Below are 14264 nucleotides of genomic sequence, written 5' to 3'. Positions count from 1 at the left end.
AAGGGGAAGCGCCTCCAGGATCAGATCCAGCGCCTGGAGGAGGGCCTGTTGCTGGGGGGACCGCCAGAGAAGGGAACACACACACTTCTCTGCTCCCTGAGCCTCACTGGGTGCCTGAAAGCAAATCAGGTCTCTCTGTGGCCTGTTGAAATGTCCAGCTGCTTCTCTGACTCCAAATGGAGGGGACAGAGAAGTCCCCATCACCATCTGTCTGCTTCCCAGTTGCTGGTCTTCTATGGGAACGGCTCTCTACAGCTCATGGATGTGGCCAAGCCTCAGATCATCTGTGCCTTTGCTCTACCCAGAACCTACCATCTGGTGGTCCCCTGGAAGCCCTTGTTTGTCGTGTCTGTTCAACACCCGTGTTTCCTGCTCCGAGGTACTGGAGGGGGACCCTGTGGCCTGCTGGCTCTTTTCCTGACACTCTCCGTCCCCTCCCAGAACTAGATGGGGTGACACTGCCCAATCTCTTCCCCCACTCTCGCACCCCACACCACAGGCCAGAACGACGCGGCTGTTCAGCCCTCCCTAGGCGCTTAGCTAAAACACAAGGCAAGGTCTTTTCTCTGGAATCTTGCTATTCTAGATCCAGTGAGCCCCTCACAGCTCAGTCCCATGAGCCAGCCTTACCAAGAGAGAGCAGCCCCCCTGTGCCCGCCCAGCCCACAGAGAAGGTCCTCCCTCCACCGCGCTGGCCCTGTCGTTTCATCTCAGGAGACCATCCCGACGAAACTGAATCCAGCAACACCAAGGACAGCCAGAGTTCTGTTTTCTATTTCAACCTCGAGGCCTACCCACTCCTGGAAAACCTGTCCAAAAATCACACCATTCCGGAAGCTGACATGACCGAGAACGCGGCCTTTGCCCAGGTGCTGCCCTTGGAGAAAAGATGCGAGCGTTTCCTCCAGAAGAGGTAGAGTGCTGGGTCCGCCTCCCGTCCCTGCCCCTGGGGGTGTCTGGATGGAGGACTAGTGGCGTTCGTTTGACGGTAAGGTCCGTCCAGCATTTAGAGCCCCCGCCAGCGGGGAACCCCACCCTCTCCTAGCCCAGGAGCCAAGCCCCGGTTCCCGTTCGGCTTGGTAGAAAAGGAGCAGAGGATTCAGGCTGGAAAGGAAGGGCTGCCAGTTGCTGTTTTCTCCTTGTCAAGACTGTCTTTGCTTTCTGCTTTCTCGAGTCTTTGGTTTTACAAATCATATTTGGATTATCAGACACAATCATCTAAGACAGGGGCTGTGGCCCGTTTCCATGAATAAAGTGTTGCTGGAACAGGCCTGTTTGTTAGGTCTTACCAGTGGCTGCTCATGTGTCACAACGGCAGAGCTGACACTGCCAACAGACACCATAGGATCTGTCACACCTTTGTAGAAACGGTTTTCCAGCCCCTGGTCAAAGCTCCCCTCTGCTTTATCCATCATCTGGACAAATGGTGAGGTCCTGCGTCTCTCCCCTTTCCACTGTCGTGGTGCCACCAGGACTCTGTCCACAGCCCTTTCCACTGTAGAAGCATCGTGAACTGTGCTCTGTCCGCTCTGGAAAAGCAGGTCTCTCTTCTCTCCCATTCACTACAAATTTCTGGCGGCTTGCAAATTCTTGTAGATTTGTGTCATGATTTGGACCGTGCACTTTAAGTGGGACAGGGTCACTAGTGGAGCCCTCCACAACAGACGGGGTGGGGAGGGAATCGAGTGGTCCCTTTCCTTCCCGGGCCTTCTGTGGCATCCGCTCTGGGACTCTGTGATCTCTCCAGTATGATCTCCTCACGCTTGCCTCCAGAGGAATGAAGCAACAGGAGGGTACTCAGCTCTGAAATCTGCTGCCTCCGCCGCTCACTGGCCGGGAGACCTTGTCGAGTCCCTTAACCTCCAAGAGCCTCAGTTTCCTCGTTAATTCAAAAAAGATGTGTGGTACGCCCATGGTGCAGCAGACTGTGCTGTGGGCTCTTCCACGATGCCTGGCCCGCAGGTGGTGTAGGTATTCGAGAGCTAATACATGTCAAGGGCTGGGCATAGGGTCCTCACTCCATGGTAGGTCCAAGAGTGATGCTGGGTTAGTCTCAGTTCGTTCCCAGGAAACTGTAGACACCACCGCCAGGTGGCGCCTCGGCCCCCATGACGGCTTTTACCGGCTGCACTTGGTTCCTTCCTGGGCGTGGTGGGCTGGCCTTAGGGCTTTCAGCATCCCTGGGAGGGAAGCAGGGCCATCCTTGTCCGAGGCGGGGATGCTCTGTGGGTCTTGGGGGAGGACAGCAAAGAAGGGGTCAGTAGACATTTCCCCTGATGAAAGGATTACCAAGATTTACTAAGAGTGCCCCTGTTCCTCCCATGGAGGCTTCTTCTTTTAACCCTTGATGGCTTGACTTGTTCTGAGGACATGCAACTGAATAATTTAAGGGTGAACCATCATGAAGTCTAGTTTATTTTCCAGCAGACCAGAAAAACATTTAGAGAGAGAAAGAGAAAATGTGAACAATCTGTGAAACCGAGGACAATATTCATAGAGAGTGACAGACAGATAAAATGTTTATAGGTGGTGAATACAGGTGTATTGTACTACTTGCAACTTTTCTGTAGGTTTGAAATTTTTCTAAGTAAAAGATAAGGAGAGGTTATAAATTATTACTTACAGTATAATCCTGATTTTGAGTAAAAGAAGACTAGAAGTGTGTATACCCATAGTAACGGTAGTTATATCTGGGTGATCACGTATGTGTGATTTTCTTTCTTTGTACTTTCCCTATTTGCAGCTTTTCTAAAAACAAAAACAAAACAAAACAAAAAAGTTATTTTGGAAAATTTTAAATATCAGTGAAAAAAGAAGTGAAGAGTATGAGTTTAGACCATGGCCGTAGTGAGACTGTTCTCAGGGGAGGTCCTGGCACGGAGATTTCTGGAGCTTTTTCCTTTTTAAATTTTTTAATTAGTCTCATAGGTAGAAATTAGTGACTCGCCAGCGGCGTATACTACTCAGTGATCATTAGAGGAAGGGCCCTCCTTAATGCCCATCCCCCAATCACCCCCCCCCCCCCCCCCCCCCCCCGCACCTCCCCTCCAGCCACCCTCAGTTTGTTTCCTAGAGTTTGTCTCTTATGGTTTGCCTCCCTCTCGATTTTCATCTTGTTTTATTTTTCTTTTCCCTTCCCCTATAGCCATCAGTCTCGTTTCATCAGTCCCCCATGAGAGCAATCATATGGTATTTGTCTTTCTCTGACTTATTTCGCTTAGCCTAACAGCCTCTACTCCCATCCACATCGCTGCAAATGGCGAGATTTTATTCTTTTTGATGGCGGCGTAGTATCTGCAGCTCTTTCTTGATAAGACCCAGAGAGCCCCTTGTTTAAGGAGCTTGCTTCCATTTCTGCCTTTCAGTCTGACCCCTCTCTTTCACTGGCCTGGAAAGGGTGAGCCTTCCCACTTGAGCTGGAAGCCAGCCGGCTGCCCCACCTGGGGGAATGGCCCCCGGCCCCACATTTCCAGCACTGGGAGGCTCACCTCCCACCTGGCAGCAGAGGGCCCGGCCAATTCAGGCTGCCACAGTCCCTGATGGACAAGTCCCACCCTTGGCCAAGGTATAAGTGGAGATTAGAACTCAGGACACCCGTGGAAGGAACCCGCGGAAGGAAGGAAATTTTCTTCAAGCAGAGCTACTACTAAGTACTTCTCCATTGTAAAAAAAAAAAAAATTATTCACTATTTCTGATAGAAGTTATTATCGATACACTTGTAGAAATTTGGAAAATAGGACAATGCAAAAAAAATTTTTTAAATAACTCAGAGTCCATCACAAAAACCCTAGCAGGGCTGTTAATTTGTTAATTTTGGTTCAGGTTTTCCCTTTGGTGTTTTCACTAAGTTGAGATCCTGTTTCATGATCAATTTTTAAGTCTGGCTTTGTGTCGCTCCAGAATAGAAGTTCATTATTTTTTAAGAAAAACCTCCTTATAAATACGGCTTTTAATGCCTATGTAATTTCCATGGAAAGGCTGTGTCTACAGTATAGCTCCCCACTCCCCTGTGGCTGGGTCTGCTCTCATAAGGACAGGGTCCATATACCCTGACCTCCTCCAGTTCCCGTGGGAATGGACTTTTTTAAGGTGCTTTTTCCCTAATGTCTTTCCTCCTTATCAACACAGCTTAGCTCTTAGGACCCTCACCCCAACCTCTCCCTGGGAAGGCCCCACAGCCACTGAGAGGGGTGAAGAGGACTGCCTCCTGGGGAACCTTCTGCAGGGGAGAAGGTTGGAGGGGCTGACCACGTGGGACCTCAGGAGCCAGGGGCCAGGGCTTGGGAGCTTGGGAATAGAAAAGCTCAGGGAAGTGTTCACTGGGTCCTGGAACCCAGCAGGAGCTAGGAGGGGTCACACTGTGTGGTTGTGGCCAGCCCAGATTGAAGGAACATTCACTTGGGCCTGATCACAGTGTTTGGATTATATCTCTTATGGCATCCCATTTTCCAAACTGGGTCCCAGCAAGAATTTGGGAAACATTGATTAAAAGAAGGCTTTTTTCTCTTCTCCTGTTCTGAGGTCTGATACCTGGGGTTTTCCCAAAGAGTAGTCCCTGCCCCAGCATTTTAGTTTGAAATTGTCCATCCTTCCTTCCTTCCTCCCAAGAGAAAGTGCACAAAGGGTGGGGGTGGGCAGGGGGAGGCAGAGGGAAAAGGAGAGAGAATTTTAGCAGGCTCCATGCTGCTTGATCTCATGACCCTGAGATCATGACCTGAGCCAAAATCAAGAACTGGACTCAACGGTCTGAGCCACCCAGGTGCCCCTTACTTTGAAAAATTTCAAACATACAGGTTTGAGGAGAAAAAAGTCACTGAACAGCCACATGCCCACAATGTAGACTTTAACATACTTCTGCTGCTGTTTCTCACATAGGCTCCTATGTGTCCCCCCAATATTAATCTCACCTCTTCCCCCCCTTTCATTCCTCGTGTCTGAAACAGCTTCACTGATGCTAAAAATAAGTGAAATTTCAAGGCAATGGGTTTATGTGGCAATCGAGTCAAAGTTTCAGACTTGCAATACTCTGTCCAAATTGCTTTCACAAAACCTACCCTTGGGACTTTTATAAACAGCCTGTGTGAAAGGGAGCCTGCCTTCGGGGCTTTAAAAGGAGGCCAGTTAGCTCCAAATACGTGTCCCTACCCCCCACTCCGCCACCCCCCTCCCCGAGGCCTGGCCTCTGCTCTCCTCCAGCCCGGGTCTCTAGGCACCATTTCCTGGCTCCCTGCCCTGCTTTAGAGTCTGCCCTCTCTGGCTGGCTCAAACTTGATCACGATAGCAATTTCTGGACACCAGGAAGCAGACAGAAACAGAGTGCCCCTTCCTCTCTGTGTCTCTGGCTCGCTCTCCTTTCATTCTCTGTGAATACAAAGCCCAGAAAGATGCAGGGTTCTCCATAGCTGGCTTTCTGCCAGAAGGTGGGCTTCGGGGGTGACCCAACAGTCCAGGTCCACGGCCAAGGGAACCAGGGGTGGGGCAGGCCAGAAGTGATAGCCCATCACTATTTTCATCTGGAAGTGAAGGACACTTTGCAGCTTTTGTTACATACATTGTACATGTCTCTCTCTCTTTCAGTGACTTGGCTTGGATCTTTTTCCCAAGCACAAGTTCATTCTCTTTTGATTTTAAAAGTCCTGTGTCAGTGTGTTACGAACAGTTTTTTTTCCTGGTTTGTCTGGCTAGCTGCAAATGCGGCTGCTCATGCAGCCAGACAGAAGTTTCGAGGCTCAGGTCGCTGGAGTTTTCCATCTTTTCCCTTAGATGTTGTTGAAGGGCAGGTGTAAAGAGCCTCAAATTCAGGGCACAAGCTGTGCAGTAGGCCTGGGGCGCAGACCGGCGGCCTCTAGCTGTGGGACAGGACAGGCCTCAGGTCTTCATGCATGAAATGAGTGACGGCCACATCTCAGCATGGGACACGATGGCATGTGCAGTAAGGGCCAGCATTACTTATCATGAGACCACAGAGAAAGGCCTCCGTGCCACAGTGTATGTTGCAAATCACCCACGTTGTCTTAACACACAAACGGCTTTATTCTCGGGCTTCCTTTTCAGACTTGCCCTCGTCCGATCTATTCAGCAGCCACTTGGGCAGTCACTTTTTCTTTTATTTTCTTCTCTGATTTTATTTTTAAGTAATCTCTAAACCCAACAAGGGGTTTGAACTTACAACCCCAAGATCAAGAGCCATGGCTCCACCAACTGAGCCAGCAGGCACTCCTGGAGGGTCGTCTATGGAAGTCATGTTGTTTTGACCTCCTGAGCCAGAAATTTCACTCCCACTAATTCATCAGCAGTGGAAGTATTTTTTTTTTTTAACGATTTTATTTATTTATTTGACAAGCAGAAATCACAAGTAGGCAGAGAGGCAGGCAGAGAGAAGGGGGGAGCAGGCTCCCTAAGCGGAGAGCCCAATGTGGGGCTCAATCCCAGGACCCTGAGATCATGACCTGAGCCAAAGGCAGAGGCTTAACCCACTGAGCCACCCAGGCACCCCAAGAAGTATTGTGGTCATTAACGTGCACTGAGCACCTACCTGGGGTCTGGTACTATGCTAAGTGTTTTGCGGGCATAATCTTATTTTTTACTGTTGTTACTCTCGCCTGTCCAGGGTCAACAGCTTGTAAGTGAGGTACAAGCAGTGTGGGTTCAAAGTCCGAGTGTGTACCCCGTGCACACTCAGCCTCCTCCCCGTGCTCCCTCCGCAGGCACCGTTCACGCAGCCTGGAAGGCCTTAACAAAGGATTTTCAGCCCCAGGGTGTGCTTGTTAGGGAGAGAGAAGGTGGCAGATCTGTGAGTGGCCACTAGAAGCCGTTTCTAGGATACATTTCCAGTACAAACCGGGGGGTGCACAAGAGTGTGTGGCCACAAAGAAAAAAAAAAAACACAAGATTTTATGCACGTCTATGCTTGTACGTGTGAAAACAATTTCCAAGGACTTACAGGGAGCTGTTAATTACAGTTGCTTTGGGAAGGGAAAGCCAGGATCTGAGGTGAGAGGGAGATTGCTTGTAATTGTATACCCACCTGGATTTTCTGATTTCTTTAAAAGCAACGTATAGGCTACTTTTTCAAGTTAAAAAATGTTTTAGTGCGTTTAGACCAGATACGTCTCCACGTGGATGCGCTTTGGCAGACAGAGCCTTGAAACAAATCCAGAGCTGCAATCGCTGCCTTTCTCCCCAGAAGGAGCCCTCCTCCTGCGTGCCGGGACTGTTTTGACACCCTCGGTGCACGCAGGCTGCAGCAGGAACCTGGCCAGCAGCCCGCACCCCTTTCCCCAGAAGGAAGGCGTCCTCCGCACGCTTCCAGCGGCCAGGTCTGCGTGCAGAATGAGGGGTGGATCCTGGGCTTCTCCGACTCTCCTGTACTGAACGTGCATCTGCTTGTTTTTTTGTTGTTTTTAAATTAACCTCTTACTTTGTAAGAGACCCAACTCAGACACCTGATCTTCTAGGAGCACTCCCCGGGCAGGGTCCACCCCTCCCAGGTTCTCCCTGCATTTGACCTTGACGGCCGCTGAAATGCCTCGGATTATAAATGTCCTTCACTCCTGTCACCCAGAGGAAACCGGGGGGGAACCGGGGCTGTTTCTGTACACTCTGGTCTTCCCTGCACTTGCACCCGTGCCTGTCACTAGCGTAACCAAACCCTCCTAGGAAGCTACACCAGGCAAGCTGTTGCATGAAGGGAGCTTGATTTGCAGCCAATGAGGTGATCACGGGCTAACTTACAAAGTTAGTGACTTGCAAAGCCGTGACTCCCTGAGCAATGGGGACTGGGTTCCTTTTAGTGAGGGTTAGGATGAGTACTTAGCTAGGGAAGCCCCGTCATTGTACATAGAGGCCGGCCTAGGGTCACGCGTGCGCCTTTAGGAAACTCGCCCATGTGTACATTGTATGTTGTATAAATGAGGCTTGTGCTCTTCCTTGGGTGGAGATTTTAGTATTACAAGGAGGTAGATACAATGGTCTGTCCCTCCATGGGTCACTCCATGGTCCACATGCGCAGGCGTCGGTTGGGGGTTAAGCACAAACCTGTCGGGGTGGTCTGGGCCTCCAAAAGGCTTTGTCTGGGCTGTTGCTGCTGCTTGAGGGGTAGTTTCAGGTTTAGTGTGGCCCTCGGGTCGTTTGCCTAAATTAAGAGATACGCTGGAAAGAAGAACTTAAGGAGGGGCATCTGGGTGGCTCAGTGAGTTAAGCCTCTGCCTTCAGCTCAGGTCATGATCTCAGGGTCCTCCAGCCCCGCATCAGGCTCTTTGCTCAGCGGGGAGCCTGCTTCCCCCTCTCTCTCTGCCCAATAGTGATCCTCTGTCAAATAAGTAAATAAAATCTTTAAAAAGAAGAAGAAGAAGAAGAAGAACTTAAGGAAAAATGTACCCACAAAGGTTGGTGGGCACAAACAGGGGGGCGGTCAAGGCTAGGTCTTGGGGTCCAGCTGAAGACACTAGTAGACGCTTGAGGAGTATTTAACCACTGGACGTGCTGGCATTCCGATGTGGCTGACGGTGGTCCATGCACAGGGACCATGAGTCCCCCAGCGCACTGTGCCTTCTAGCGGGCTCAGCTCCTGGCTGAGGTGGCCGGCCCTGTAGTCAGGCAGTAAAGGTTCTGAGGGCAGGCTGTGCCCCAGGCTGAGTCCCGAGGACACTGACAGGCAGCACATGTGTCACTTGGCGAGTTTGTTAGTTTAGCACAGGGTGGTCAGGGGCTGTCCTGGGACCGAGGAGCTGGAGGGGTGGGGAGCACAGGGCGCAACACAATTTCCTCTCATTCCCACCTCTGTGGCCCACAGGTTCCAGAAGCTGGAGAAGGCGGCAAAGGAGCAGGAGCACTGCGCGCGGATTCGCAGGTATTCCTTGCTTCTCCAAAGAGAGAACTTCAGGAAGTGACCGGGCTGCTGCTCTGGGCTCTCTGAGAAGGTTGGCCACAGGCAGGCTTCCCCCCAGGGTGCCCTGAGGCCAGGCGATGACGTGGGGACAGGGCTGCAGCTCAGTAGGCCCAGGGACCCGGACTGGCAGTCCAGGACGTCAGCAAGGGAGAGCCATGCTCTGGGGGGGGCTTCAACCTTAAGCCGCTTGTGAGAGCCCTCAGGCGGATGACGTGTCACCCCAATAAACAGCAATACTGTTTCCAGCCGGACTCTTCCTTCCCACCCAGTCCAGACGCTAGCAGGGCCCAGGCAAGGGTTTCCTGGGCCTTGTGAGGACCACTCGCCTTCTGGGCCCCGGAGAGTCCCTTTGCTCCCATGAGCAAGACCCCAGGCTCCCCCAGCGACTGTGTGGCCGGCTTTCTCCCCACCGGCTTCTCTCCCTCTTCGCAACTGGAGCCACTTTGGAGAGGCCGAGGCTCACTCAAGAGTGGCTGGGCACTGCCTGAGGTCACAGGGACCTGAGAGGGCACTTGGGAGGCAGGGACGGTGCCACTCCTGCCGCTGGCTGCTGGCTTGGAACCCTAGAGCAGGCTGGGGGACCGGAGGACAGGAGGGGTGGGCAGAGAGGTGCCTTTGTCTTCTCTGGAAACTTCCCTCCCAGGCAAACAGGCCAGAGGGTTGCCCTGGCTCAGGGCCTCCGCCTGCCTCTCTGAGGACACCGTGTGGCCCCTCGGAGAACTGCAGGTGGCTGACGCGTCCCAGCCTGCCCCCGATTGCGGAAGGCAGGGTCTCTGACAAGCAGCTCCCTTTGTGTCCCCATCCCTCTCCTCCCTTGGATCACACACACTCCTCATCGCCACGACACATCCTTCACAGCACTGGTATTGATCGCAGAATGTCCCCAGACGAGGAGGTGCCCCCACCCAGGCACTCTGTCCCCCGCCCTCCCATGGCGGGAGCAGAGACCGCAGCAGCGGCAACTTTCACAACAACCCTCTTCCTCCCCGCGCCAGGCGCTGTGGCCACTCTCTTTTGAGGGGAGGGAGGAAAACTTAGGATGGTGGCCATGACCTTACATACACTGAATGGGGCAGGGAACGAAGGTTTACGGGACACCGTAATTGTGGGCTCGTGATTGTGGGCTCAACCTGTGCGCCTCAAGTGACCTTGTGAAATGGAGATATTGTCATTATCCACATTTCCCAGAAGGGAAGTTGAGACTCGGGTTACATGGCCTGGAACAGCCTGGATCAAGTCCTAAAAGACTTGTTCATCAGGAAGTGTCAGAGACTCAAATGAACTTTCAGGTTGGCTCATGTAATGTTAAAAATCCAGGTGTGATGCTTTCCCCCGCGGCTGGGTCCAGGTGTTGGAGAAATCAGGACTCTCTTTCCAACTCTGTTTTGATTCCCCTTTCTGGGAGGCCCTCTGCTCGGCTGGCAACGTGACCGCAACCACCACCCACAGCGAGTGTCCCTTTCTCAACAGTTCCAGCAAAGTCCGAAGCCTGCTTCTCACTGGTCTGAATGTGGTCACATTCTGGAACCACTCAGGGGCTGACTGTGCAGGCCTGTGGCACAGGCCCATCCCTGGAGGGACATGGAGGTCATGCCCACCCAAACTAAGGAGGGCAGAGCTGTCTGAAGACAGGAAAATGCCAGGTCACAAGGGAAGAAGGCAGGAGGGGTGCTGGGCTGGCCCTGTCCTCCTCCTCCAAAGTCACGTGCCACCCAAACCAGGCCACCTCCTCAGTTGCCCAGTGTGTGTAGGGAGAGCAGGGAGGGGTGAGGGGAGCTGGGACAGTCACAGGGAGCCTCCTAGGGCAGGTACATGGGAGGGGGGAGGGGGGAAGGCAGAGGACCCCAGGCCCAGCAAAGTGCTGGAAAATGGGCAGATGAGGCCTGAGCAGCGCTGAGCTGGGGACCCATGGCCCTAGCCCCCCCCCCCCCCGCCCAGGGCTGATGCACCACCAGGGCTGAGTGGGCGGTGCCAGTGGTCCCCAAAAGAGGTCCTTGCCCACTGGGTGACAGAACCCCTCAGAAGCACCAAGAACCTTGGGATTTCTCAGGGGAATGTTAGAACTAGTATCAGTTAAAGGAGCGCCCCAGGTGTCATAGTTTGGACACATCACACTCAGGGTTGTGCAAACGCAGGGATGACCTCTGGTGAGCGGGCTGGGCAGAATGGCTCCTGGCCTCAGCCAGGACAAGCAGGGCTTTGCAGTTAGGCCCAGCTTCCCTCCCCAGCCCTGGGCTACCCTCCTTCTCCAGATACTGGCGGTTCCAGAATCCTAGCGCATCCGCGTGCCCCTCAGATGGCCCTGTTGACTGAGCAACATGTGGCCGGAAGGACGTGTGGGCTTGGCCTCCTCCAGGGGCACCACGCAGACGCACAAGGCCTGGCCCGGCCTCAGTCCTATCACCTCCGACCCGCCGGCAGACAGCCCATGACCACCACCCCCTGTCTTCCCCCGGGTTCCTACAGTGACCCATGGAGCCTGCCCCTGAATAAATGGCTTAAATATGAAACCATCAGCTGTCCCTCCTTAGGACGCAGCCCGTCAGCATCAGCGCCCACACAGTGTGGCCTTCTCAGTGAGAACAACATCTCCGCTCAGCAAGCAGAGGCAGCTTCCTCTGCATGAGGGGCCTGATTCTGCCCTCCCAGCGGGCTCGCGCACTCGCGCGCGCGCGCGCGCGCACACACACACACACACACACACGTGCGCACACACGTGATGGCCAGGTCGATCCCGGAGACCTGATCCATCAACCACCAGCCACGGGTGTCCGTGCCTCACCAGCCGGGTACCATCTCTGTGAACAACTCCCTGTTCTCTGTGCTGCTGTGTCCCGCTCTGGAAAACAGGTCTAACTCCACACACCTGCCCCTCACCTGCGGCTCCCATGCTCAAACCACGTGAGGTCAGTTGTTGAATTTGCAGCCCTCGCCACGGAGCCTGGCTGACGGGAACCGCTCCGTGGGCCCGTGCCCCGTGGGTTCTGACCCCGCCAGCTGAGAACGCAGCTCCTCAGGAAGGAGGCAGCACCCGCCAGCGGCCTGGTGGGGCTCCCGGGCTCAGCCGGCCTCTGGCTCCGGGCCTGCGCCTTCCCCACCTAGCCAAGGCCTCAGGTGATGGAGAGGGCGCTACCCAGTACCCTGGGTCCCCGTCCTTGGGACAGACTGGTGCTCACCTGTGTGCGCGCCCGGGGAGGCTGCCCTCCCATGGGGGCCCAGTCCGACGCTGCCACTGGCCATCTGCTGGGGCGTGTTCTTAGCCTCTCCTTCCTCCACTTTCCCAACCTCACCCTGGCCCCAGCAGCTGCCACTTTCACAGGTCGGTTAGCTGAGAACTGAGAGTCGCCTACCTGGACGCTGCTGGCCGTCCTGGAGCCTCGCAACGGGGACGCAGGCACAGGAGCGGTGCGAGGAGCGCCCTTCCCAGCCCCAGCCCTCTGCCTTATTAGCAGAGACGCGCTAATGAAAATTCACACCCGGGTGCTAACAAACACCCGACCGCGGCTGGCTCCGAGAAGGAGGTGAGGCTCTCCCCAGGGGAGGGCGCTGGCCAATGAGCTCCACTTACCTGTGAAAAGACTTGCTAATAACTTTAATTCCCCATCCTAAACCGCAGGACCTTTGCCATGCAAACAGATTTTCTAAATTGGCCAGGCCCCTGGAAAGGCCTTCCCACTCGGCTCCGGTTAGGGTCTTGGGAGGGGAGGTGTGGGAAAGGGGGTGGTCAGCGGAGGTGTGAGGTTTGCCCCCTGCAGGGCCTCTGCCTTCGGATCCCACTCTCTGCGGCCAAATGCTGGCCAGGGTGCGCTCCGCCGCCTGAACGACACGGCCCTGCCGCCCGCCGGGTCTGAGTACCCCCCACCTTCCCGGCCCAGCCAAGCGCTGGAAAGGATCTCCGAGATGGTTTCAAAACAAACCTATCAGTATCCACGGCTAAACAGACCCGGGTGTGTCCATGCAGGGGACTATCCCTGGGCGGTGAGAAGCAGGGATGCCCGAAACCACGTGGCTAAACCCTGAAAATGCTCTGACCGGGGAAAGAAGCCGGACACCAGGGGCTTCATGTTGTGTGGTTCCGCTCATGCAAAATGTCCGGAACAGGCAGATCGAGGGAGGCGGGAAGGAGAGGAGTGTGCTGGGGAGGGGGGATGGCGTAATGGGGAGGGGGCTGCTAATGGGCACAGAGTTTCTTTGGGGGGTGGTGCAAATGTTCTCAGTCTAGGGGTGCCTGGGCAGCTTAGTCAGTTAAGCGTCTGCCTTTGCGTCCTGGGAATCGAGCCCCGCATCTGGGCTCCCTGCTCAGTGGGGAGCCTGCTTCTTCCTCTCTCTCTGCCGCTCCCCTGGTTTGTGCTCTTTCTCTCTCTTCAAATAAAATCTTAAAAAAAAAAAGTTCTCAATTCAGACAGTGGTGATGGGTGCATAACTCTATGAATACACTAAAACCACTGAATTATAAAGTTGAATTTGATGGTACATAAACTATCTCAATAAATCATGAAGGCCTGTATTTCAAAGATGCTTGAGGGAAAGGGGAGAACTCAGTACCCATCCACAGAGGGCCTTTGGGCCTCGGCTACTGCCCTGCACCCCCCCCCGCCCCGCGACCTCTGACTGCTTCCTATACCCCTTGAGCAAGGCCAGGGTCAAGGCTTTCCTCTTCCCCATGCAGCACATCCCTGATCAGAATCCAGCAGTGTAGTCAGGAGTATGGTTCCAGGCCAGCTGTGTGACTCCAGAGGTGACCCCCATGAGTCTTTCCATCCCAGCTAGGCCGCCGGGAGGTCACACTTACACGAACCTGGGACTGACTCACTGATGTTAGTTTATGTCCCTAAACCACCAGGGAGAGAAGTGAAGGAGATGAGAAAAACCCCAAGGTCTAGGCCATGATGCTATAGCACAGGGGGAGAAAGGGATTGGGACGCCTGACGTGAACCCTTGGTAGCTGGTGTCCCCTCAGACCGCAGAGCTGGTAAAGTCCTACTGGGCATTAGAACTCAGATTCTGAATTCATATCAGGACTCGAGTGTCCATCCTTGGTTTATTCTTCTATAAGATGGTGATTTGGGTATAAATTGTGTAAAGGACCCAATACACAGAAAGTACTAATGGCAATGTATTTTCTGCAGAGATCCTTGGGTTTTACCCAACTCCCACCAGGTTCAAAGAAAAGATGGACAGACCCTCATATGCAGCAACTCCCCCTTCCAGGCTGAACTTGGGGAATGGGAGATGCTAAGCCAGGGGTGGGGGCAAGGAGGAAAGGGCCTGAGCCCGTGTGTCCTGAGGGCTGAAGTCGGCCAGGGACCCTCTTGATTCTTCCAGGTTCTTCTTTGGAGAGGGGGTGGGAGCTTTGTGCCCGTGTAGAGAAAG

General features: G+C 53.9%; 1 protein-coding gene across 1 annotated transcript in view; it reads left to right on the top strand.

Annotated features, from left to right (window-relative positions):
• The window catches only part of WDR93 (WD repeat domain 93), a 43546-nt gene extending 34413 nt beyond the window's left edge, over positions 1 to 9133 (top strand). Inside the window, exons 15-17 of the mRNA XM_059371581.1 lie at positions 223 to 379; positions 715 to 913; positions 8796 to 9133. Of these exons, the coding sequence (XP_059227564.1) occupies positions 223 to 379; positions 715 to 913; positions 8796 to 8892 (453 nt within the window). The 3' untranslated portion in view covers positions 8893 to 9133. The remainder of the gene's footprint in view (positions 1 to 222; positions 380 to 714; positions 914 to 8795) is intronic.
• The last annotated feature ends 5131 nt before the right edge of the window (positions 9134 to 14264 follow it).

Source organism: Mustela nigripes, chromosome 13 (assembly GCF_022355385.1).
Source record: "Mustela nigripes isolate SB6536 chromosome 13, MUSNIG.SB6536, whole genome shotgun sequence".
Taxonomy (NCBI): Eukaryota; Metazoa; Chordata; class Mammalia; order Carnivora; family Mustelidae; genus Mustela; species Mustela nigripes.
The sequence above is the reverse complement of the archived record's forward strand: the minus strand, read 5'-3'. Positions and strand labels throughout refer to the sequence as shown.